This window comes from Camelus ferus, chromosome 17 (genome assembly GCF_009834535.1).
Source record: "Camelus ferus isolate YT-003-E chromosome 17, BCGSAC_Cfer_1.0, whole genome shotgun sequence".
NCBI lineage: Eukaryota > Metazoa > Chordata > Mammalia > Artiodactyla > Camelidae > Camelus > Camelus ferus.
The window spans coordinates 46,501,432-46,526,016 of record NC_045712.1 but is presented as its reverse complement, the minus strand read 5'-3'; the positions used below and the strand labels follow the sequence as shown (position 1 = coordinate 46,526,016).

Sequence of the window (24,585 nt, the reverse complement as noted above, 5' to 3'; positions counted from 1 at the left end):
GGCACCCAGCTCTGCCCAAGCTGGTCTGGTCACAGGTGTCTGCGCTGACTCTGAACCACGCTCCCTGTATCAAGGCTGCAAGTGAGGAACCACCCAGGACATGAGACATCAGTACCCTGCCCCTCAGACCATGTTAAGGGTCCAGAACCCGCCTCCAGCCCAGACTCCCAAGCAGCCCAGCCCTCTCCAGCTCTGGTGCAGCCCTACCTGCCTCTCCATGTAGAGTCTGAGACGCACATCCAGACTTGGGAAACCAGATCCCCACCTGCCTGCCCCATCGATCATGGCCTCCATTGACATGTTGGGGCGGATTTAGTCACCAGGACGGAGGAGGACTGCGTAACACGAGTTGATCAAAAAGCCAAGTTACTTTATTCATTTTAGCTACAAACCTCTCTGTACACAGAAGTTAACTGAAGCATTTCAGCCCAGTACATCTTAGAGATAACCTCGGAGACAGGTCTAGGAGCCCGAAATGCGTAGGTGGGAGCAGAGGAACACTCAAATGATTCTGGACCTCCGCCCAATTGCTTGAATGTGGCTTCGGGGAGCAACACCTGCAGACAGAGGTTCCAAAGCCGACACGTTCCCCGGAAGAGACAACAAAAAGCTACAGAGGACGAGATGCTGCAAGACCACAAATTAATTTTTGACTCAGAAAAGGGGAAGAAGGAAAAAAGTCAGCGCAGGGGTCAGAAAGCAAAGAGACTTCGAGAACAATGCACACGGATATCAGCTGTGCTGGGGGGTCTGCGCCTCCCTGCCCCTAAATATCTAAAGGAAACCCTGACAGAGGTTTGCACTGATGAGATTTTGATTTCCATCAACCCAGCCTGGCACTCCTTGGACAGAACTGTTATGTTTTTATCAGCAGGAGTGAGGCTGCTATAGCCACTGTCAACCTGGAGAGCCCTGAGGCTCTAAACAAATGCATTTTGTGGTGACACCCCCAGGGTCACCCTCTTCTCTTATGCTGCCAGCTTGAGCTTTTGGAATTCTGTTTTAACTGCAGACAACTATGATGCTTTGGATGCAGGAAGTCATTCTTTTTTTTTTTTTTTTTTTTGGCCCAATGTGTGGCATAGATTTAAAAGACACAGGCAGAATGGTTTAAAACCTAAGGGGCTAAAAAAGAAAAAAAAACCTAAGGGGCTGTGTTATATGGAATATAACTTTTAAAAGGGTTAAGAAGACAAGGAAACAAAATAAACCTTGTGAGGCCTCAGGCTCTCTATTCTCCAACCTTCAGCCAAGTTCCTTGGTAAAACGGACCAAAAGGAAGGCAGGATGGACAAACGGGGCTGGGGTGGGGAGACAGGCATGGAAGATATACAGGAGGTCGCTCAGTGGGTGCCGTAATGTCCGGAGACACTGCTCGGTCTCCCCTCCCCACAGAGAGTCCCCATTTCAACCTGCCACATCTGAAATTCCATCTGAGCTTTGTCCCTCCAGACCCTGGAAAACACCAGAGACACAATGAAAATTTGGGGAAAAAATTCGAAATTTGCTGGAAACCAGCTCTGAAAAAAGATATAAGGGAATACTTTCAGGAATAAGAAAATGGTTCAAGTTTATATCTGCCGGTGAAAGATTCTTGGGATGAGCCCATTTGGTCGCAGAAGCTAGAAGCATGATCCAGTGTGAGAGGGATCACAGGAAACTTGAAAAGCATCCAGCCTAACTGATTTGTGCCCAAGCCCCAACGGGCTCACTGAGGCTCAATCCAGACCAGGAAAAGTCAGGGGGCTCAGAATCAGAGTCCCATTTCCAACTGGAGAAGGAAGAGGGAAGTGAAAACCAGCTTGGGTGTCTTCCTCTGTGCCTGAACACACACATTTCTTCCAGCATGCATCCTGCACCTGAACTTTATTTTGTTATAAAAAAACATCAATAGAACAATTGGCAAAATTTAGTAACATCTGCAGATGAGGAATAGGACTGTATTTATGTTAATTTACTGATTTTGACCACTGTGCTGTTATTACAAAGGAAAGTGTGCTTTTTTAATGAAATATACACTGAGGTACAAAAAGGTAAAGATATATCAAGTCTGACTGAACCTTACTCTTAAGTGGCTAGATTTTATACTATACTTATATTTAGAAAGAGGATATAAAGCAAATGTCATAAAATGTTCACATTTGGATAACTGGAAGATACATGAGAATTTTTCATACTATTCATGCAACTTTTCTGTAAGTCTCAAATTGTTCCCCAATAAAGTAAAGAAGAAAATAAAACTTGGCCTGAGAAAATGATGATGTGAGCAGGACAGTGTTCCTGGCCCCAGTCTGGAGGGCCCAGGACCTGCCGGGGGGTCTGTTCTGAATGAAGAACCCCAGACATCTGTCACAGAGGGAAGACCCACCTCTGGTCTTGACTTTGCCATAGCTGGGCTGCCTCAGGCAGGTCACTTAACTGCTATGAGCCTCAGCATCTCATCCAAATGATGGGCATAATATCTACTTGGTGATGATTTCAGAAAATGTGTAGCAGAAGCCAAACACTGATAGCCTTGGAGCGTAGTAAATGATGCTGGGTATTACAGAAGAAAACCCAAATTACCCACGGACAATCTCCTCTGGGAAACCAACATCCCTCTCTTAACCCTGGTGAAAAGGGGGAAGCATGGAACAGACTCTCATTCATAGCCCCGCTTTACTCTCCATCGCCCAAACTGCCTCGTTCCCCCTTAATTAACTGAACCTCGGGCAACAGAGCTCAATGAGGCTTCTCCTCAGCTCTTAATTCTAATGCTGTATCATTATATACGACATGACCAATCTCAAGCTATTTTCACCTTTATCATTTAATTTAATCCTCACTAATATCTTTGTATCTGCTTATCGATTAAACCCTCCTTCAAAAGGATCCAGGCATCATAAGGGAGTTTGTTATTATCTCTAGCTTCTTGATAAACAACTAGAAATGCTTCTCCTGTGCATTCCAGAGAAGCTCTGTGCGAAGAGGACGCCCACTGCAGCGAGGCGGGAGCAGGAGGCACCGGGCGTGTCCAGCACGAGAGGGTGCGCAGTAAAACGTGGGGGACACACACCACAGGCACGATTAGAAATAGTGGACTAGATGCTGCACAGTGATGGACCATAAAACACAACACTGGGTGCAAAATTCACAAATGGAACAGAATGTAGACTGTGATGCAGTGAGTCTAAAAGGAGTTCCACAGTATTCATGTAAACAGGCTAACCAGTTCAGAGGATGTTCTATTCTAATTGGTAAAATAGAAATAAAAATGTCCCCCCAAAAAGCAGGGGAGGGTATAGCTCACTGGTAGAGTGCATGCTTAATTAGTATGCATGAGGTCCTGGATTCAACCCCCAGTACCTCCAATTAAAAAAAAATTTTTTTATTTAAAAAAAAATATGTCCCAAGCTATGTGGGGAGAGAGGAAGGACTACATGGAGAAACACTTGGACAAAAGGAGATCTGATAGATAATGAACAAATGGGTGAATTTAAAGGAGGAAAGCAATGGCTGGCAGACAGGCAGACACACCCCTACCCCCGCCCCGCCAGCACTCATCTGCAGACCCAGGCAAGCCCTCTGGGAGGCCTTACCTGAGGGCCCTGGCCGGTGGCTGGGCTGGCCGACGTGGTGCATGCTCTGCTGGAGCAGGCTGAGACACTCCCCGAGGCAGCTGAGGGTAGCAGCAGAGGTAGCTTTCAGGAGCAGCAGGTCCTGGTCCAAGGCAGTGAGGGGGCCGGACCCTGGCAGAGACTCGATGGCGTGCACAAGGTTCTTCTGCTGTCCTTCCACCTGGTTCATCATCTATGAATGGGAAGACAGCGAGGAGGAGAGAGTCAGAAGTCCTCCCTGCGCCGGGTGGGAAGCCAGCACTGAGACCACATGGGTGGATGTGAGTGACAGGAGAGTGTAAGAGGAACCGTCATCACCTGGAATGACAAGCATCGTGGAGGCGGCTCAGCGGGCATCTGGGGCACATCCATCCTCTGATGATGCAGACCCAAGTGAAATCCATCTGGGTCAACATACCCCCAGGCACACATCTGCCGCTCTGATCACAAGAGAATTTTAGAACTTTGGAGCTGGAAGGGACCACTGGGGCCATCTGGGTGTGTCATTCTACAGATCTCCCAAAGGTAACAAATAAATACACTAAAAGAAGAAGTCTTATAACCATCTTTAAGGTCCGTGGACTACGGAAGGTCATTGGAGACGGTGGCTGAGCATGGCTTGGCCTCAGAGCAAGGTTCATCCCTTGCCTTCCCTCCAGCTCCAATCCATCCCCAACTCCTTGACAGTCCTATTGGAAGTTCAGGAAATAGAAGTGAAATCTGGGGCTGGCATTTGGAGGCATGAGACCAGAATGAAGCCAGTGCCAGACGACTCCACCCCCAAAATGCTAGAACAGCACGTGACTTCCTTAACATCATGCACGGCGCTGGGAGGAGGAGAAAATCCTGGAAGTCCAGAGCCAGCCCTGCTCCAGCTGCAGCCATGACAAACCAATAACCCTGTGCTGGGGGCTAGCTTCAGTTCATAAGCTACAGACAAGCAGTCATCCAGCTGTATCTCTGAATGACAAATGGAGGAGAAAGAACTCAAGAACCAGACAAGGACTTTCCTGGTTATCTTTCAAAGTTCATCTCCCTCCTGTTTTACAGCTTATCTCACAAAACAAGATAATGCACCTACAATGTAAGGCTAGCAAATAAACAGTCGTGCTGAAGCACGGAGGAGCTAAAGCAGCCCGCCCAAGTCACAGGGTCACAGATCACAGGTCAGCACCAGAGGCAGGAACCAACTTCTGGTCTCCAGACACCGGGCCACTGCTTCTTAAGCTTCCCCCACAAAAGTCATCCTTAGATTGAACCAACAGCTCCTACTTTGTCACTGTCATCCCTGGAGGATCCTTGAATTACCATAATGATGCCACCAGCCAGGTAGAAGCAATAATTTTATAAGGACTGCTGGATGTGGACATAAAACTCATCCCATGCTTGGGCTAATTTTTCTGTTTTCTTTTGAAGACAAATATCTGCTATTTTCTACTATTCTGTGTAGTCACCTGCTTTAAAAAAACAAAAGCTCCTCTGTTGCAATCCTACTTACCAAAATAGGTGTCATTACTTCAAGAAGATTGTAAAATATCGACATTACTGCATACTCATCCTCTGGCCACGTGCATCATTTCTTGCAGATTACAGAGGTTACACTTTGCCATCTGGCTCCTAAAACAGTACTGGGAGCATGACTGGGGCACAATGAGAAGTCATTTCTCCTTTGATCTTTGCTGAAGAGCCACCTTCTCCAGAAAGCTTCGCAAACCATATAATTTTTTTAATGTATTTACTTTAATTGAAGTTGAGTCGGTTTACAATGTTGTGTTAATTTCTGGTGTACAGCACAGTGATTCAGTTATTCATATACATATATTCCTTTTCATGTTCTCTGTCATTGCAGGCTACAAGGTATTGACTATCATTCCCTGTGCTGTACAGCAGGACCTTGCTGAACCACATAATTTAAAACCGCACGTCCCGCCCAATCTTTGGCACTCCTGTCCTCCTTTACTGACTTATCTTTCCCCAGAGCATTTACCACCTGCCAACCCAACTTAAAATTTACTTGTTTCTTCTGCTCACTTGTGCTAGTGTGAAAGCAGGACCCAGGCTGTGTGTGCTGCTCACTGACGTATCCCAAGCCCAGTAAGCAGCTGTGGGATGAATGAACGAACCCACCGCTCGCCCTTCTCTCCCTGAGATGGAAGACACGAAGTCAACAGAAATCATTACACTCAGTACAACGTGGCTGAAGATTTAGTAGACAATAATACTTCCATTATCCGCCGAAGTTTGCCAAGAAATGGTTAAATGTAACACGGAAAAACAGAAAATGTGCACATGTTCTTTGACAACCAACTCTATGTAGAACTGCTAACATTTAGGGAGAAGTCGATTTCGAGCTATGTGTCGTAGTCAGCATTTCTGTAAATTTCTACCATAAAATCTGGTCTTAGAAAAATGTTGTGTTGAAAGGCAAGAAGAAAACATGATGAATCACATAATATGCTGTGTTCTTGACTATTATGAAGGATGCCATGATGCTTAAGAGAAAAGGTGAGTAAAATGAAACCATTAACTACGGAGTACAGTTGTTTTTAATCAACAGAAGGAATAAAATATTCCAATTATACAGTATAGGATAAATCCTAGTTATTCACAAGCATTAAATATTATGCAAATCTCAGGTAATAAAAACACAAAATTGACTCACAGAATCTCCTACTCTGTTACGACAGAGGCAGGGGCCAGAGACAGACCATACAGACTTGAAAAGCATGCAACAGTATGTATCGAGAGCCTGTTGTCAGCACCAGAGGCAGGTCGGCCTTCTAGAGGGGCCGTCTGAACCGGCAGTGGGTGGGCTTGACAGTTACGATGACTGCAGGACAGCTGGCCCTGAGTGGGAGGGGGTGGGGCTGCTACATGCCCCGCAAGTCAGGGCACAGTCCCACACGTGAACTCTCCTGCTCAAAATGCCAATAGCACCCCCAGTCGCCCTGTGCCAGAGACACATTGGTCATCAGGCACTGATGGGTTTCTGCATCTTTCTTGGTAAACTGAGAACCAAAAGTTAAGCAAGCCCGGCACAGCGCTTGATACACGGTAGACACCCAGAGATGCACTTTCTCCCCCTTTTCCATGGGATGCAAAACAGGACTCTAGCCTTTAAAAACACAATCGACGTCAACTCTCACTTTGTATCAGCTTCATCAGGCTGCAAAAGAAATGGAGCAAACCCTGAAAGTGATGCGGGGGCCCCAGCCTCCGTGCCTGCATCACAGTCATCACCGCACTGACGTTTCTGAGACTGGGAGGCACTAGTGGAGAGCCTTCAGCAGACTTGCGAAGAACCAATGTCGGCTGTCTTCACCACTGAGGTTACTGAAGGGCACACAGGAGAAGGTGAACATGGCGCCAGAAAGCTGTATGTGACAGAAACACCACTGACAAATTTCCAAAGCAGCTCCCTCCCTGTTGCAAGGTTCCCACAGGCACGTCAACACAAGAGCAAAGTGGAGCCATCGACCCTCCTGGCCTTTGAACAAGCTGAACCACTAATTACACCTAAGTTTCAAGTCAGCCCTGTAAACGCTTCTTCTGAAGCACAACATTAACTACATGTGGTGTTTTAAAACAAACAGAAAGGCACACATTTCATTTCTTGCTGGCAGAAACTGGCTTCCACAACTGGGGTATCACTATCTCGTAATACAGGTGCAAAATGGGAACCCACTGTGAAATGTCAGAGATCCACACCCTGAAATGTCAGCTCTGAGGCTGTGAAACAGACTAACTGTAGGTCAAGTCCCACTTCACAGGGAAGGAAAAAATTCTATCTCCCATTTCTCATTGCACAAACAATAGCATATACACTGCAAAATCAAAGCATAGGTTAATGCTAATAAAGTCAGTGGCTGCAGATTTTATGATTTTATTTCAGTGAAGCTGAAACCAAAGCTGAAGGCAAAGACCAAAACTCAATGACATCAGCTCAATAAGATGTGATCGGCTAAAGAGAGAACGGGAGAGGGCAGCAAAGGGGCAGGGGCTTCGCTCGCCCTGATCGCTTCAGACTGTTCTGAGCTGCAAACCTTGGTGCAGGTTCTGAGAGGCCTGGGAAAGGTCCAAACCTGACAGCCCAGACATCAGTGAACACCAGCTCCTCAACCATCCATCCATCCATCCGTCAATAACCAAAGCACCAGCATCAAGCACCTCGGGAGCACAGCCTTCTTATCCTGACGTCACCAAGGCTGCCTGCCTTGCTTGGCAGAGCCTCCTGGGCTCAGAGACTCTCCGGTGCCTTCAGTAACTCAATCTGTCCTGATGGAAGCAGACCAAACAATTTGATGCCACCTTCAAGGTGGCCTTGGTTTGGCCTGTCTCCTCAGCCTGGCGGGATTCCAGAGCCCCTCTAGGCCTCCCCTCTGGGTCAAGGATCAGTCCTTGGCTAACTCAGGCACTTTCTTCACCTGGGCTTAAAAGCCAGGCTTCCAAGATCTTAGAAACAAAACATACACTCTGTCACCCACCCCCTCCCTCACCCTGCCCCTACACACAGCTTACTGTCTCCATTAAAACAGATTTACTATTCCACTACTCTCATTAGCATCACTTTAATATTCCTGGAGACTCCCACCCCAGAAATGAATTGATAGCTCGTTACTAGAAGCTTCCTGAAATACCCATTAACTCTTTAATGGAAAGCATCAGCATACAGCGCACATCCTAAGACTGGCTACCCGCCTTGCCTGCAAATCCTTGCCTTGGTGTTTCCACCAATCCTGAGCTGCTGTATCTTGTTTACCTAATCCTAACCAAGTCCCTGTAACATAAACCAAACTTCCAATTCTCAGCTTCTGGTGCTGCCCGCCCGGCTGGGAGATGCTGCCCTGCAGAGGTAGTATTTCCCTCACAGTGTGAACCATCAAGTCTCTGCCCTGTCAACAGATGGTGTTGTTGACATCTGGAGAGCTGACATTCCCATCTTTGCAGCCTTTCTCCAAATTTCTAGGTGTCAGGACCCAGGAAGCCCTGACCCCATGTAAACAATTTCTTCTTGCCGATATGCTTACCTGACTTTCAACCTTCAACCTGCACTTTCTGGGCTTTGTCTGTTGTTCAGCTCATGGCACAACATCAGCCTGGAATGTTAACCTGACAAGACCTTCCTTGAGGCGGGATCCCGGGTCCCCCTGCAACCGCTGTCTGCACCTGCAAGCACATTCCTGTGTAGGCCAGTCCTCAACATCTTACGGACTCCCAGGCTGATCAGTGGAGTGGACAGAGAAAACCCCATCGAGTGGGCAGACCTTCAAATCCACACCTCTCCATAGGAGTAAGAGAGTGACAGTGGCAATAAGGAACAAAGATGGGGGTAGGGCATAGCTCAGTGGTGGAGCACATGCTTAGTATGCACAAAGTCCTGGGTTCCATCCCCAGTACCTCCATCAAATAAATAAGCCTAACTACCTCTTCTCTCAAAAGAAAAAAAAAAGAACAAAGATGAAAGGGAGGAAATGCAGCCCCTCTCCAATGAGGTGAGGCTCCTGGCTCCACAGATGAGCTTACAAACAAAGAGGAAGAACCAAGTGAAAAAACACAGGAAGAGAACAGAGAAACCAATGTAAGGGACAGATTCCTCTCCACCATACACCAAAGGAAACCGAAAAAGGGAAAAAGAAGGAGAGAGCTCAAAAAAAAGTTGACCATTATTAGGTCTTTGATGACCTGACCACAGGTGTCAGCAAGCTTCCGGAAAAAGCCAGAGAGCAAATATTTAAGGTGTTGCAGACCACTGGTCTCTAGGCAACCACTCAGCTCGGCCCCAGCAGCCTGTGGGCAGAGTCCCTGTGTGACCAGACGGGCGTGGCTGCGCTCCAATCAGAATCATGTTTGACTCACGCTGGTTTAGGGGTCAGATAATTCTTTTCTCATGCAGGCCGTGGTTTTATTGGTTCTTGGTATGACTGGTGAGTTTCAGTTGTATCCTGGACACTTTGGCTATCATGTTAGGAGATTCTAGGTCCTACCTGAATTTCTCCAGGAGGCAATCAAGTGTTTAGATTGCGCACACAAGCCCCAGCCTACTCTTTGGCCTTTCAATGACAATCTAATCTGAGAGCCTTTGTGGTGCTACTTTGATCAGCCTGGTTTATCTCCTGTCCTGGAGCTTCCAATGGTCCCTACTGGTCTGCCTGAGAGTCCAGGCCTTCGGGACAGGGGACAGGTGCTTGTTTTGGCCAGATCCCCCTTGCCTTCAGCTCTGGGCCGGGGAGGGGAGTCTCAGTCTTAAAGTCATTCTTAAGTCTTCACACAGAAAAGTCTGCTTTCCTTTCAAGGGTACGTAAGTGTAGACATCCTATTTCCGCTCCCAAGATGAACTCTGCTTCGTAAGCAGATCAAACTGGCCAGAGGGAAGGTTACTAAGCACCATCCACTGACCTTTTTGGTTACAGAATTTACAATTTCTTTTAGAAATTTGACAAGAGAGATACAGTAATCATTTTGGGATTTTTATCTACTTTTTGATTTATACCCACCTGTGGACTTCACGGGGTCATTACTAAGGCTGACTGTTACTAAATAACTTAAGCCCTGACTCCAGACCTCTCTGTCCACCCCCACCACTGGGCAGGAAGGCTAGTGGCATTTTCAGTTCAACATTCCTACACATGGCCTCCACCCTACGAGACGAGGTGGACAGAAATGAAAGAAAAGAGTGGTTGGAAGGCCAATCCGGAGATGAAGGACATCCATTCTGGTCCCTCCATTGTTTCAATATGAGAATGTGAGTCTCACCAAGAAGTCTCGTGCTATTTATACGCAAGCCCAGGCAAGATTCTGAACTGCTCACACACTACTCAAAAACACTTTCTGAAGATGTGGGGACGAATCCCCCCATTTCTCAAACATTGATTCTCTTCTGTCATATCTTCACTGTTGGCTTTTCCAGTCATTTCCTCACCACCTGAGACAGTAACTCCACACCATTCACATAGGAAATGCAAATTTTAGCTTTATAAACTCTCTCAAAGACAAACCCATACTGAAATGGTCAAGAACTGTGAGAACAGAGCATTCATGGCAAAAGGAGTCTATGGATGTCAAGTCTGCCTCCTCCATTTTACAGGCAGGAAATGTGGGTTCAGAGAGGCCGGGGCTCCGTGCTGAGGTAACACAGCTTCCCCTGTGGTGTCGGCCCTCGCTCTCGTCTCCAGAGGTCTCTCCACTATGAGGCGCCACCCAGGGTACCTCTTGCTCTTTCTTCCTCCTATTCAGGGGGTGAAATGCTCTTTCCTGCCTCAAAAAACAACTATGGTGAAGTTTCTTCCACCGTCCTTCACCCCAACCCTCCTCACCAGCTGGAGACAACTTGTTTTTGCTTTTTGGATTACAAAAGGCTGCTTCACTCCAGCACTCACCACCCCACACAGTAAATACAGTTAGAAAGAAGGAAGTAAAAATTACCTGATAACCTACTTCCTAGAGATAAGCCCTAACGTTCTGGTATTACTCTGACTCCCCTAATTTACACACAATCTTACTTAAAAAGATCTTCCCTAAATCACATCCAAGAAATAAAATACCAAGGAGTAAACCTGACCAAGGAGGTGAAAGACTTACACATGGAGAACTACAAAACATTGATTAAGGAAATTAAACACAACTTAAAGAAATGGAAAGATATCCCATGCTCTTGGATTGGAAGAATCACGATTGTTAAAATGGCCATACTGCCCAAGGCAATCTACAGATTTAATGCAACCCCCATTATATTACTCAGGACATTCGTCACAGAACTAGAACAAACTATCCTAAAATTTATATGGAATCACAAATGACCCAGAATTGCCAAAGCATTACTGAAGAAAAAAGAATGAAGCTGGAGGAATAACCCTCCCAGACTTCAGACAATACTACAGAGCTACAGTAATCAAAATAGCATGGTATTGGTACAAAAACAGACACATGGACTAATGGAACAGAAGAGAGAGTCCAGAAATGAACCCACAGACCTACAGTCAATTACTCTTTGACAAAGGAGGCAAGCTTATTCAATGGAGAAAAGACAGTCTCTTCAGCAAGTGGTGTTGGGAAAACTGGACAGCAGCATGTAAATCAATGAAGTTAGAACACTCCCTCACTCCATACACAAAAATAAACTCAAAATGGCTTAAAGCCTAAAAAGATTATCCCTTATACATAGTTGTATAAACTTCATCCCTTGGAATTCATCATCTCTTATGGCTGGGGGTTACTTCAAAATATTGTAGTTGTGGGGAACAGGGGGGATAAGTATGAAATGACACTGACTTTGGGGGATGCTGAAACTGTGTTGATGGTGATGTGGAGGTTTAATATGACCCTCTCCAATGCTTTTGTTTTAAATTTTTCAAAATCATAAAGGTTTTTTTTTAAATAGGGAGGAAATACATTATCATGGGTTGAACAGTGGTGTCCTTCCCAAATTCACATGTAGACATCCTAACTCGCAGCACCTCAGATGTGACCTGACTGGGAGATGGGCTCTTTACAGAGGTAACCAGGTTAAAACCTGGTCATTAGAGTGGACCCGAATCCAACACGACTGGTGTCCTTATAAAACAGGGAAAGTAGGACCCAGACATGCACAGAGGGCAGATGAGGGAAACGATGGGAGAAGACTGATTTACAAGCCAAGGAGAGAGACCCTGAATGGTCCCTCAGTGTCCTTAGAAGGCACCACCTGCAAATGCTTGGATTTGGGGTTTCTCACCTCCAGCACCGTGAGACCAAGTATCCAGTTTGTGGTACTCTGTTACCACAGCCCTGGAAAGCTAATACCCACATCACAGATGCCTTTCCTCATCAACAGACACAGACCTCATTTTAGAGGCTGCACTGCAGAAGAGGTCTACACTCCAAGGAAAGACAGCCCCAGCTCAGGAGCAAAAGCTCTCAAGTGCAATGTCACCATCACTTCTCATGGAATTTTTGCTAAAGGAAAACAGAGGTAGAGAATGTATTTTTAGAATTAGGTAGCAGAAGATGCCTACACAAAGGTTAAAAAGTATTATTTTTTCATTCTACGCCTTGGTATGGAATGTTAACATACTGGTAATGAGGGGTGCCAGGTATAAAAGGAATAATCTGTTTATCTTGTTCTCAAAGAAAATGTCACAGGATCAACAGAAGGACTATGAGTAGAAGGTCAGGAGTCAGGAAATAATCACCTTATTTACCACTCACTTATCTGAACCTCCTGCCGCCTCCTCACAAAGACACAGACGCGGCAGGATGCTAAACGTGGAAGAAGGCGCACCCACTTTCACCGGGCACGAGGCTGGCCTCGCCGGCTCCATGCCCACGGCCAGAGCTGCTGCAGCACCTCCGCCCACGGCCGGTTTTCAGTATAAATATTTCTTCTTCTTCTCCTTTTTTTTTTTTTTTTTTTTTTGGTATAAAAGCAATACTTGTCACAGAAAATAAAATAAAATAGAAGAAAATACCCATAACACATCCCAAACCAGAGAAATAAATGTTAAAATTTTGGTATATATACTTAAAACATTTTTACGCACAAATATGTACTTTTACTTTTTATGAAAATGGCCGCACATCCTAATGCTGCTTTCTTATTCCACACACCACGACAATAAATCGTGACAGTACTATTTAGGCTACTGCAGATCATTTCGTCACATAAACGTGCCACAGTGTGTTGCCCAATTCCCCACGACTGGACCTTACGCTGAGGTCTAACTTTCTTCTCTGAGAAATTAGAATTCAACAAGCTTCTCTGCCGCTAGATCTTAGCATAAATTTGTAATGATTTTCTTTAACTCCTAGAAGAGGAATGACTGGACTTATGGGTATTTAACATTAATTTTTAAGGTTTTTGATAAATACTGCCAGCTCACCGGCGAAAAATTGTGTCAGTTTACATTCTCTCAGCCGTGTGTGAGCTGTCCTCTTTCTCTACACTCTCTAAAAATCTTTTGTCATTATCAGTTTCATAGACCAAAAATAAAAAACCCCAAAAAACAAAAGCCAGTGTTTTTTACTGTTTTGTTTTAATTCTCTGTACATGTGCCTGAATAATACAGGGTGGAAAAAAAAAAAAAAGCTAAGGCATTCCCAAACCCAGCAACAAGTAGTAAATACGCTACAGAGACCTAACGCACAGTGTAATGAGTACAGGCAATAATATTGTACTATAATCATCAAACTTGCCAAGTGACTAGAACTTCATCATTCCAACCACTAAAAAGAAAGGGATTGTTTTATGTGACAGAGGTGCTCAACATCGCTACCACGGCAATCCTATCACACTGCAGAGGTGTACCCAATTAACACGTGGTACACTTTAAATTTACACGATGTTATATGTCAAATATACTTAACAAAAAAGAGATTTCCACATGCAGTCAAGAAAAGTCAAGCAAATAAGAGTCAAGGGAGTTCAGAGAGTATTTATCTCATCAGGGTGGACGCTGCAGTATTGGATGGTGGGATGGGCACTTGTGTAGGGTGGAGTACAAGATGGTTCCAGCAATGGAAGGAAAGCCCTGAGGAGAGGGAGAGGCAGGAGGACCAGGAGAATCAAGTGGACCCAGAAAGCATGAGAAGAAGCCACAGTTCTCTCCTGAAGGTCCCAGGGATGAGGAAATGATGGGAAGCACTGCCCAAGGTCCCTACCCCTTCCTCATGCCAGAGGGCGCAGTTCTACCTGGACCATGTCCAGCTGCCTGCTCTGTCCCCAGAACCCCAGATAAGGGATGGGCACTTGTCCACCTTTGCCAAGCTCACCCCAGGCCCTGCATCTGACTTTAACCCAGCGTCTAAGCTGAGGATGAAAGCAGAAAATTGGCTCTTTGCTCTCCCACAGCCCCCATGCCTGCTCACTCTCTTCACTTACTTCCAGCACAAAAGCCAGACCTGTCACAGCGTTGAGTGAGTAACAGAAGCTGGGCCATGTCACATCTGGGCCAAGGGGGAGCTCTCTAGCTCACACAAGTGTGGTCACACTCATCTCTCACCCTCCAGCTCTGCCCTGGTCACACGGCAGGGCGGATCATGTGAGTCTTGTTTTACACAACACCAGGGCCCAAATCATAATCCGGGCAAGCAGAGATGCCAGGACTATAGTCCAGTGTCCTGGATCCCAGCTTCTCTGCCCATCTACCCTGCTCCCAGGAGGCCAGCAGGATGGCACTGCTCTAGATGGTTCACAATCACGGTGCTGAGCGCACACACACTCATGCACATGCACACATGTGCACACACACACACACACTCACCCGGCATGCCCTTCTACCTAGAAGGAAGCAGATGCTTGGGAGCCAGCTGGCTCTGCCACCAGCCAATTCACCCCGAACTGAATGGGAACAAGTTAGACCACAAACGTCCTGGATAAAATCCCCAGGAAAGAAACTGTGATCCATAAACAAAGACGGGACAGTAAGAGGTAAGGATTTGTTCTGCAAATGGTGTGTTAAGTTTCACTCAAATCTGTAAGTTTCTCTCCGAAGTCCCCTCATTAGAAACTGCTTAATATATATCATGGAAGAAACAAAAAACTAAAATGCAGCTTTATCGGTTCACCCCAGAAGCCCTCTGGCAGAGCTACCAGTCTCAGCAAATGCTAGCTGGTGTATCAGGTTTTTCTCTCTTGCGGGATGGAACCTTACAAACCAAAGATCAATGAGTACGAAATCAAAGCGCTTTTTTGACTCTGCTTTATTCATATTCCACTTACATCTTGGCCTATCTCAAAGAACCTGTGAGTTTCTGTGATATCTAATCTCCATTTGGGGAAATTCTTTCATTTTAGGGGAGAAGATTGTTCTAAAAATTCCTGAAGCGAACGTGCTAACAGACATCTATATCTGACTTCAGGTTGGTAGCACATACTTATCTCCAACCGGGCCTTAGCTCTACTGACTGCTTGCCTGCTACTCTCTTTTAAAACTTATTGTTTCCAGTTCAAGTATCTACAATGCAAAGTAGCAGACAAGAATATGACAACATAGTTCTCTTTCCCAGCTAAAATTAACTTCACTCATACCAATTATTTTCAGAAAAGACATGCCTCTCCATAGGGCACTTGAAAGGGGGAAAAAATTGGACAAGAGCATCACGCCCTCAGGCAAGTCCTTTACAACATTTGAGTCTTGGCAAATGAAGCTCTGGAGAGACAAATGCATTTATCAGGAATCTGCTTCATTAATCTGAAAGGGAAAATTATGTTAAAGGACAAGACACCAGTAATTAATATTTATTGTAGCCTCACTGGGTAAATGACACTGTAGTCGCCATTTTACAGAAGAGAGAACACAATTCCTGCCCGAACTGCCTACAGTGTTAAGCCTCAAGGTGTTCCAACGTGAGCTGGAACAATGATCTACTTAATACACTGTGCTTTACCAAGGAGCTGACACCCTCCGCAGATGCCTGAGCCCAGTTCTACTGCTTCCTTCTCCATCCACTCTTCCTCATAACTCTGGCATCCACATTTTAAAAAAGTAAGTGTAAGAGTGTGGAGTCCATTCACATTCATAAACATGCAAAAGGAACTCATAATTATTTCCATACACGTCCATCTCCAAGGCCAGCCCACTGACTAAATCAACCAGTTAATCCACCATCACACTGTGTGAAGGGCCCACGAGATCTTACTCATCAAAGGACTCTATTCACAGGAGACGCCTGACAATGTCGGATGGATGAGGGAAGGAAGGAGGGATGGATGCATTCAGGCTAGTTCAAGGAGAAGAACAGAGGTGTCCAGCATCTACTACCAGACAGGACCACTCTCTCTGGCCTCCAGCGATGACACAATCTCCTGTCTCCCTTCCCTTCCATCTCTGTGGTCTCTGATTTCCACACCTTCCCTCTCTCCTCGCTCAAATGAAAACATCCTGCACTTGTACAAATCCCAGCAGAGCCACTGGACCCCAATCTACCCAATCTCACAGGTCTGGCTTTCAGTCTCTCCTAATTGAGACTTGAAAGAAAGTGAAGATGACTTCACTTCATGGTGGGTTGGATGCCTGCCCTGGTCCAGTCAGCTGATACCAGGGGTGTGGAAAACACTGTCATGTGATGTGTAGAGAATAGTGTCCTGTGATACGACAGCCCTATACATACAGACCTGTCCCTTCAGTACAGGGTCTCCCCTCCACCCACTTCTCTTTGACTGTGATTTTAGCTTGATACAGGGTTCTGACATTCATGGGATACAACGATGCAGGCTGTGTTCAATACTTTAGAAACTCACTGCCCAAGAAGATGTCTGTATCAGCTGGAACATCAGTCAACGCTTTTATCCAAAACAATTCACTGAAGGATGAGTTAGTTCCCTAAACTTAAAGCACATGGGATAGAACGCCAGGCTTGTGCAGATTCCTGTCAGAGGGTTCTAGAAGTATACTCATTCTTATAAATGCTTATGATAAACACTCGACTCGAACTGAGCCCAGACCCCCAGCTCTCTTCTGCTTGTGGTACCACCTCCTAATTCGAGGTCAGTAGGGTCCAACAGGTTAAAGGGGTGTAAGAGACAAGGGCTCATCCCCTGTCCTCTCAGCTCACACCTTTACCGATGATTCCCAACGTCTGGACGACATCCCAGTTAGCTGTGTCACCTATTTCCTTGTATCAAGTTCACAGGTCTAACACTTCCATTAACTCTGCGGGAATTAAAATCAGCACCAAGGAGCCCCGGATTTTCCTTCATTAACCAGGGCTCCCCCAAGAGCCCTCTGGGGTTGCCCTGATGCAGCTGTGATTAAAGCAGTTCTCTTTTTCAGAGGAATAAAGTGACCTCCCCTCACCTGAGAGGTAAAAAGATAATGTCTGGCCCTGGCAGTGACCTTGGAAAGTACAGGATCTGAAAACAGAACTACATGTCACCACGGCTTGTGTATCACGCCCCTCTCTGCCTTCCCGTGAATATCCTACCTACTTGAGCAACTCTGTATGGCTTGACTTTCTCCTGACTTTTTTCATCTTGCTGGAAACCCTCTCCTCCTCATCCCTCCTGGTCAAATCCTACTGGGCTTCCAGGCCCAGTCCCAGTGCTTCTCCATGGGGCTCTGCTCATCTCCCCAGACAGAAGCCACAGCCACCACACCCCTAGCCCCTCCGAGACCCCCAGGTGCACTTGCCTTTCAAGTTCTCAAGGTCTGGGGAGTAGCCCCAGGCCAGGGTCCCCTTAACACCTGGCTGGGGACGCTAGGTCATCAATGAACCATTAAATGCATTCTCCAGCTTTGGGTCACTGCTTCAGTCTCCAGGTTGTTCTTTCCCAGTGAAAATGCTCAACATCAACGGTCACATTTGTGTCAGTACTTGGGGATGCCTAATTTGGGCTAATCTGAGCATTTAAAGTAGGAAAATGCATTTTCTCCTTCAGTTCAGAAAACCCTTGGAAATGACTGTCTCCCCTTAGGCCCACCTGTGTACTGTTACTTCACCAGCTTGAAACTAGCCTTGTAGAAAATGTATAACATAATATGAGCCACTCTTCCTGGTGTCTTCTCTGGCTTCCCAAATGCAACATAAACACTGGCTGTAATTCTTTCCACAACTACAGTGTAAATAACATATTTCACCCCAGGGACAAATTTGCTTTATTTTCACGTAAATTCAGCAGCCAGAAAAGGTTACACTCAACAGGTGGAAACAGTCATGTTCTGAGTGTACATGGTACACTCCACCCCATGCCAAGGCATCAAAAACAAACACCTACTTATCTAAAAAATGCAATTCCACTAGTAAAAGAAAAGTTAAAAATAACTGTTTCAAACTGAGATACATGCTAGATTTTAAGAGGGCTGTATTATCTTAGGAACAATTTCTTCAGCTTTCACATTGGATCATCTGAAGAACACTGCCCAGTTTTGCCCTCTCCGCTGCTGCTGACAAAGGGAGGACACCTCGGCCCAGCCCTGGGCCCTCCTGACAGGGGCTGCAGACCAAGTAAGCCCATGGGCCTACTGCGTGCCAAGCCCAACAGGAGAGTGGAAAGGGGCTCCTTAGGGATGTTAAGGATGAAGAGAGAACACAAAACATGTATATATGAAACCATCAAAACAGTGTGAAATTATACTGTTATAGAGTAAGGGTTGAACAGACTAACAAGGTCCTGGGAAGGGTGAGGCCATTCAAGACCAAGGCCCCACAAGGCGAGAGGTTCCCAACCTTTCACACGAAGAAACCCCACCTCACTCAGCGTGGACTTCACTAACTTCCTCTAACTTGCCCACATAAGAAAACAAGAGTACCAGCAACCGTTCACCTAAATCCAGGCAAGAGCAAAGAAACAAAGATAATTGTTTGACTTCAGTTAGGGACCTTTAAATGGTGAAAAGAGCTCACAGACCCCCTGAGAAAGAAGGTTCTAGAACCCATGAACGCTAAGATGCTTTCTCCATGGGCTTCTCAGGAGGTCTGGTACCCACAGCATGTATTCATTGCCAGGGTTATTTATGCCTGCAATCATTTTCCTCTCAAGGAAAGGACTCTCAAAAGAGTCATCAGCTTTTATTAGATTCTCAAAGGGCCTTGTGGCCAACAGTAAATCAATCAACAAACAGACAAAACTAAAATCTGTAGGCCTACAGATGTCAGGCTAGGAACTCCTGGTACAGATGAGGGGAAGGTGCAGAGAGCACTCCCTGGGAGACGTTCCACACTCCCACTCCTGTCCTGAGAGGCCTCGTTCACACTTAAATTGAGGAAAAAATATCTTTTCCCTTGCATCCTAACTCCACAGCACTCCAACACCCCTTGTCACTCCATCAACAATTTTAAAGATTAAAGAGAAAATGCAACCACAACAGACCATAATTCTTAACCACGTATCCTGTGTGGTCAGTACTCCTTGGCAAACAGGTCTGTCTCTGCTTACAAAGCTGGTTTGAGAAACAGAAGTTGATCACCTGACACCTGCTGACTTATAACCTAGAGAAACTCGAGTGCCTGCAGGCACTGATCTGAGCTCAGGTCATACAAAGTTAATAGTAAATATTAATATACACATATGCAGCATATATAATATATACATTATATGTGCATAATATATAATATACACATAATAATATAATATATACAGAGTAATCTACACATAAAAATAATAAATAGAAAGTGGACAGTGCATACAAGTTCCTATCTAGTGAATCTGCTTATTGCTGGACAGAGTGCCTCCCTCCAAACCCCTCAACACCCCAATTCTGGGAAGCAGCAGAATTTAGGGTCTGAGAGCAAAGGCTCTGGACCACTTACTACGTACGACCCTGGGCATGTTGTTTACGTTCTCTGAGCCTCAGTTTCCTCAGCTGTCAAATGGGCTCATAACAGTTCTCACGGCACAGACACGTGGAAGGAATGAATTCGTCGCAGCCATGAACCACTGAGAAATGTTCTGAATTCACAGCCAGTGTCATGCATGTGTTTGCTGCTGTTCCCACCCCAGCAACAACCACCACGACTGGTATCCCGCAGATTAAATGAGATTACATGTGAGGAGCTTAAAATGGTGATGGGCACGCAGGAAATGCTGATCAGATGCTAAGCAACAACAGTGTTGGTGAACACCGTGGAAAATAAACACAGATAGGGAATTTCTACCCTGTGGTTTTTAGCCAGACATCACGAAACGTGATTTAAGCGCATTACACTTCGCTTGCAGAATCAATGCCTTCCCTACTGCCGTCGCCTTTGCTGTTTTTAAAAATAACTTCACTAAAGCAATTGCAGTTGAGTCTCATTATTCATAGGTAGTTTTATAGTCCAAAAAGTCCCCGCGACACTTAATTAGGGAATGCTGGCCCAACACCGCTAAGGGAAATACAGTGTGAGAGTCCTGCGAGCCCGTGGTGACATTCTGGTCTACTGACAGGTTTGTCTGCCAAGATGCTTGTAAAACAAGCTTGTTTCATTAGCATCAAAACTCAGCTTTTCCATATAATTCTTTTCTTGTGGAGCACTTAACAAGGTTTAAGTCAATTCTCATTATTCACAGTAATTATGTTCTATCGAGTAACCATGAACAGTGTGTCAGCAAATGCTGGGCTGTTATTCCTAGGGCAAGTGTGCATGTGTGTGTACGCAGATATATCTCACAAGGATTACAATCTTAAGTGCTAAAGATAACTCAGTCTGGAAGATTTTATTTTTATTTTACGGAAGAGAAAATGAGGATCAGCATTGCAGGAATCACCCCTCCCTGTCTCCATCCTCCGATCACCCCTACCTCAGCCCTAACAAGAGGGCAGAACACCGCCTTGTGGGACCTCAGCTGGGACAATTTGCCAGACGACAATTTTTTTGATGTTCTGCGTGTGTCTGCAGATGACAGCAAAACGCTGTATCAATTTTGGAGATGCACACAGATTTTAGCAAGTAGGAGAATTCACAAATATAGAACCCAGAATAATGAGGACCAACTACTAGGCTTCTAAATTACTGAAATATTTTGAAAGCCTAGAGAATTGACTATTTTTTTTTAATTCTCCCTCAATCTCCTGATCTTGAAGACCTGTCCAACTTACAAATTTAACATTTTTCACGCTGTACCATCTTTTTTTTTTTTTTTAAGACATTCCATGTCTTTTGTTTGTTGTTGTTTTTCTCTCTTTGTTTAAGTGGAGGGACTGTGGATTGAACCTAGGACTTCAGGGGTAGAGCCTGCACTTAGTATGCATTAACTATCCCCTCCCCCGTTACCAGCTGTTGAAATATGTGAGCCGGCCAGCACCAGGCGAGAAGGGTTTACCATTTTCCTGACCCTGCATAACATGACCAAAACTTTCTTTGCCTTTCAGCCCCACAACAATGCTGTCCATTATGCTTTTAAAAATTGGTTGTTGTCTCAGGAATCCACAAATTTAGCTGCTTTCCCATCTTTTCCATAGTTTCATCGCACACTACGGATGTTACTTCAGCACTTTCCAGACTGGCCTCACATATAGATCTGAGGATTTCCTCTTCCTTTTTTTTTTTTTTTTCCCAGATGTACCATATTTTTGCTAAGGTAACATTGAACTCACAGCCAACAGCACTATACCTGAACAAGTATACTATAATATATAATATGTAACTGTAGCTCTGAACACTATAATCCTGAACAAAGCTCATCGAGCACACCAATTTTCTCCATCGGGCACATCACAGCCTTCGTGCACTTAGAAACCCTTGACAGCACACTAGTGCTACGCTTGGGAGCCATTCAAAACAGCGAAATCATCGATAAAAGCACAAACATGCAAAAATGCAGCACAAAACAAGGCTATGGAAAGGACATGAGAAAGCTGCTGAAACATGAAGGCAGACTGCTGCCTTCCTTGAACTCAGCTGGGGACCGCATGTCAAGTGACTCAGAATTTTTCACAGCGTGCCTGTGAATGACCAGGAAACCATCCCGAGTCTTGATTCTCGGGTTACAGATACATTTCACCAAGTATGCAAAGGTGGCAAATTTGCTGATACAGAACCCATGAAAATGAGGCTCAACTACATATTTTTTAATTATTAAAGTAGTCCAAAAGCCTAGAGCTATCAAACTAATACAAATAAAATCAAAAAGGAGATGTACAGTGTTGGTGTGTATGTGTTTCCACAAAACCACCATGCTCTTTCCCTTTTGGTCAACTGTAGGCAGCTGATTACTGAGAGAAGAGACACTTCTTACTCAGTGGTATCTCCACTTCAACACAGACAGCTTAAGTTGATGCAATTATTGTAAAGTTCAGTGATGAAGAGTAAATTGGTACAATCTTCACCACTGCAGCTATTCAAGATCAGAAAAACAGGCTCCAAGATATGCCCATTCAGTTTTAAAGGTATTGATTACGATGTAGAATAAAGCTTCTCTAATATATTTTTGGGGGGCAAATAATTCTCTGGCAGCCTTTTCATACAACAGATTTTATTGGATTTCACAGTTCAGATCATTGTTTGCGTTGCTAAGTGATGTTCACCTATAGAGTCCACTTCCACAAATTTTAAGTGGTGTCATTTTCTTCAGAGGTCACACAGGCAATGGTTTTTAAAGCTATTTAAAGTTTCTGGGTAGGAAACCTGGGAACACATCTTCTTTAGTCCTGGCAGGCTGAACCTGGGTACCCTCCTAGGTGAGGAGGGCGGGAGTTGTGAATGAACCAATGAAACCCCTGCCCACGGAAGCTGATGTTCCGGTGCAGGAATATGGACCATAAGTAAATAAGCAAACATGTGGCATATCAGGTGTGACAAGTATTGTGGAGAAAAATAAGGCAGGGAAATAAAAGAGAAGGAAATTTTGTCATTTGCAACAACACGGATGGACTGGGAGGACATCATACTGAGTGAAGTAAGTCAGACAGAGAAAGACAAATACTGTAGGACATCACTTACATGGGGGATCTAAAAAAGACAACAAACTAGTGAATGTAACATAAAAGAAACAGATTCACAGATTCAGAGAACTAGTGGTTACCAGTGGGGACAGGGAAGAGGTGAGGAGTGAGATGGGGGTGGGGGATTAAGGGACACAAACTACTATGCATTAAATAAATAAACTACAGGGATATATAGTAAAACACAGGGAATATAGCCAATATTTTATAGTAATTATAGACGGAGTATAATCTTGAAAAATTGGGAATCACTATGCTGTACACCTGAAACATATAATATTGAAAAGCAACTGTACATTAAAAAAATTTTAATAAAATTAGTTGTAAAGCTGAAAAAAAATCAGACAGGGAGACGAGCAAGAGATGGGGGACAAGGAGTTGCAATTTTTCATAGGTGAGTAACCCAGGAAGGCCTCAGTGAAACAACCTTTAAGTAAACACCTCAAGGAAATAAGAGGAAGCCACACACAGAGCCAAAGGAAGGATGCTCTAGGAAGGAAGGTGTGGTGGGAAGTGCAAAGGCTCCGAGGTGCAAGCAGGCCTCAAAGGGCCAACAAACATCAAGGCTGGTGGGCCTCGAGTCAGGAGGGACAGAGACAGAGCAGGTTTCAAAGGGGCGAGGACGGGGCTGCATGTGGAGGGCCATCGGGACCGGCTGTAAGGTCTAGCTTCCACTCTGTGAGAGAAGGGGCATATTAGAGGATTGGTTTGTTTCCAGTGCACTTTTAAAATTCCAATATTTAGACAATTTCAAGGCAAAGAGCCCCACACACCCACCACCAAGATTGAACAACTGCTAACATTTTGCCATACTTGCTTGATCCGTGTATATGCACATGTCTGCACCTCCCACACACACGTGTTCTTTCTGAAATGTCCAAAATTAGGTTACAGGTATCTTATGTAATACTTACAGCACCTGACATGCTGCACGTTTGCTTGCTTACTTATGGTCCATCTTCCTGCACCGGATCATCAGCTCATGTGGGCAGGGGTTTCACTGGTTCATTTATGACTGCCCCCACCTTCACCTAAGAAAGTGCCCAGGGTCAGCCTGCCAAGACTGAAGAGGAAGTGTTCCCAGGTTTCCTCCCCAGAAACTTTAAACAGCCTTAAAAATCATTCAAATTACCAGTGACTCTCTTCACGGGGCTGGAACAAAACAATGTTAAAAATTTGTAATGGAAACACAAAAGACCCCAAATAGCCAACACAATCTTGAAAAAGAAGAATAGAGCTGAGGGAATCACACTCCCAGGCTTCTGACTATATTACAAAGCTACAGTAATCAAAACAGTATGATACTGGCACAAAAACAGACACATAGCTCAATGGAACAGGAAAGTGCAGAAATAAACCCACACACTTATGGTCAATTAATGTACAACAAAGGAGGCAAGAACATACAATGGAGAGAAGACAGTCTCTTCAGTAAGTGGTGCTGGGAAAATAGGACAGCTACATGTGAAAGACTGAAATTAGAATATCCTCTAACACCATATACAAAAATAAACTCAAGATGGATTAAAGACTTAAATATAAGACCAGATACTATAAGGAAGGTACTAGAGGAAAACATAGGCAGAACACTCTTAGACATAAATCACAGAAGTATATTTTTTGAACGAGCTCCTGGAGTAATGGAAATAAAAGCA

At 44.9% G+C, this 24,585-nt stretch overlaps 1 protein-coding gene and 1 long non-coding RNA gene across 4 annotated transcripts in view; one reads left to right on the top strand and one right to left on the bottom strand.

The window, feature by feature from the left end:
* OSBPL10 (oxysterol binding protein like 10) overlaps positions 1-24,585 on the bottom strand; it is a 271,282-nt gene that overhangs the window by 64,619 nt on the left and 182,078 nt on the right. For all 3 annotated transcript variants that reach the window (XM_032459366.1, XM_032459364.1, XM_032459365.1), the window contains one exon: positions 3,579-3,789. In XM_032459366.1, coding sequence (XP_032315257.1) covers positions 3,579-3,789 — 211 coding nt within the window. The remainder of the gene's footprint in view (positions 1-3,578; positions 3,790-24,585) is intronic.
* LOC116657288 lies at positions 10,857-24,241 on the top strand. The gene is made up of 3 exons (XR_004312417.1): positions 10,857-10,868; positions 11,542-11,544; positions 24,158-24,241. It is a non-coding gene; the product is annotated as an uncharacterized LOC116657288 (long non-coding RNA).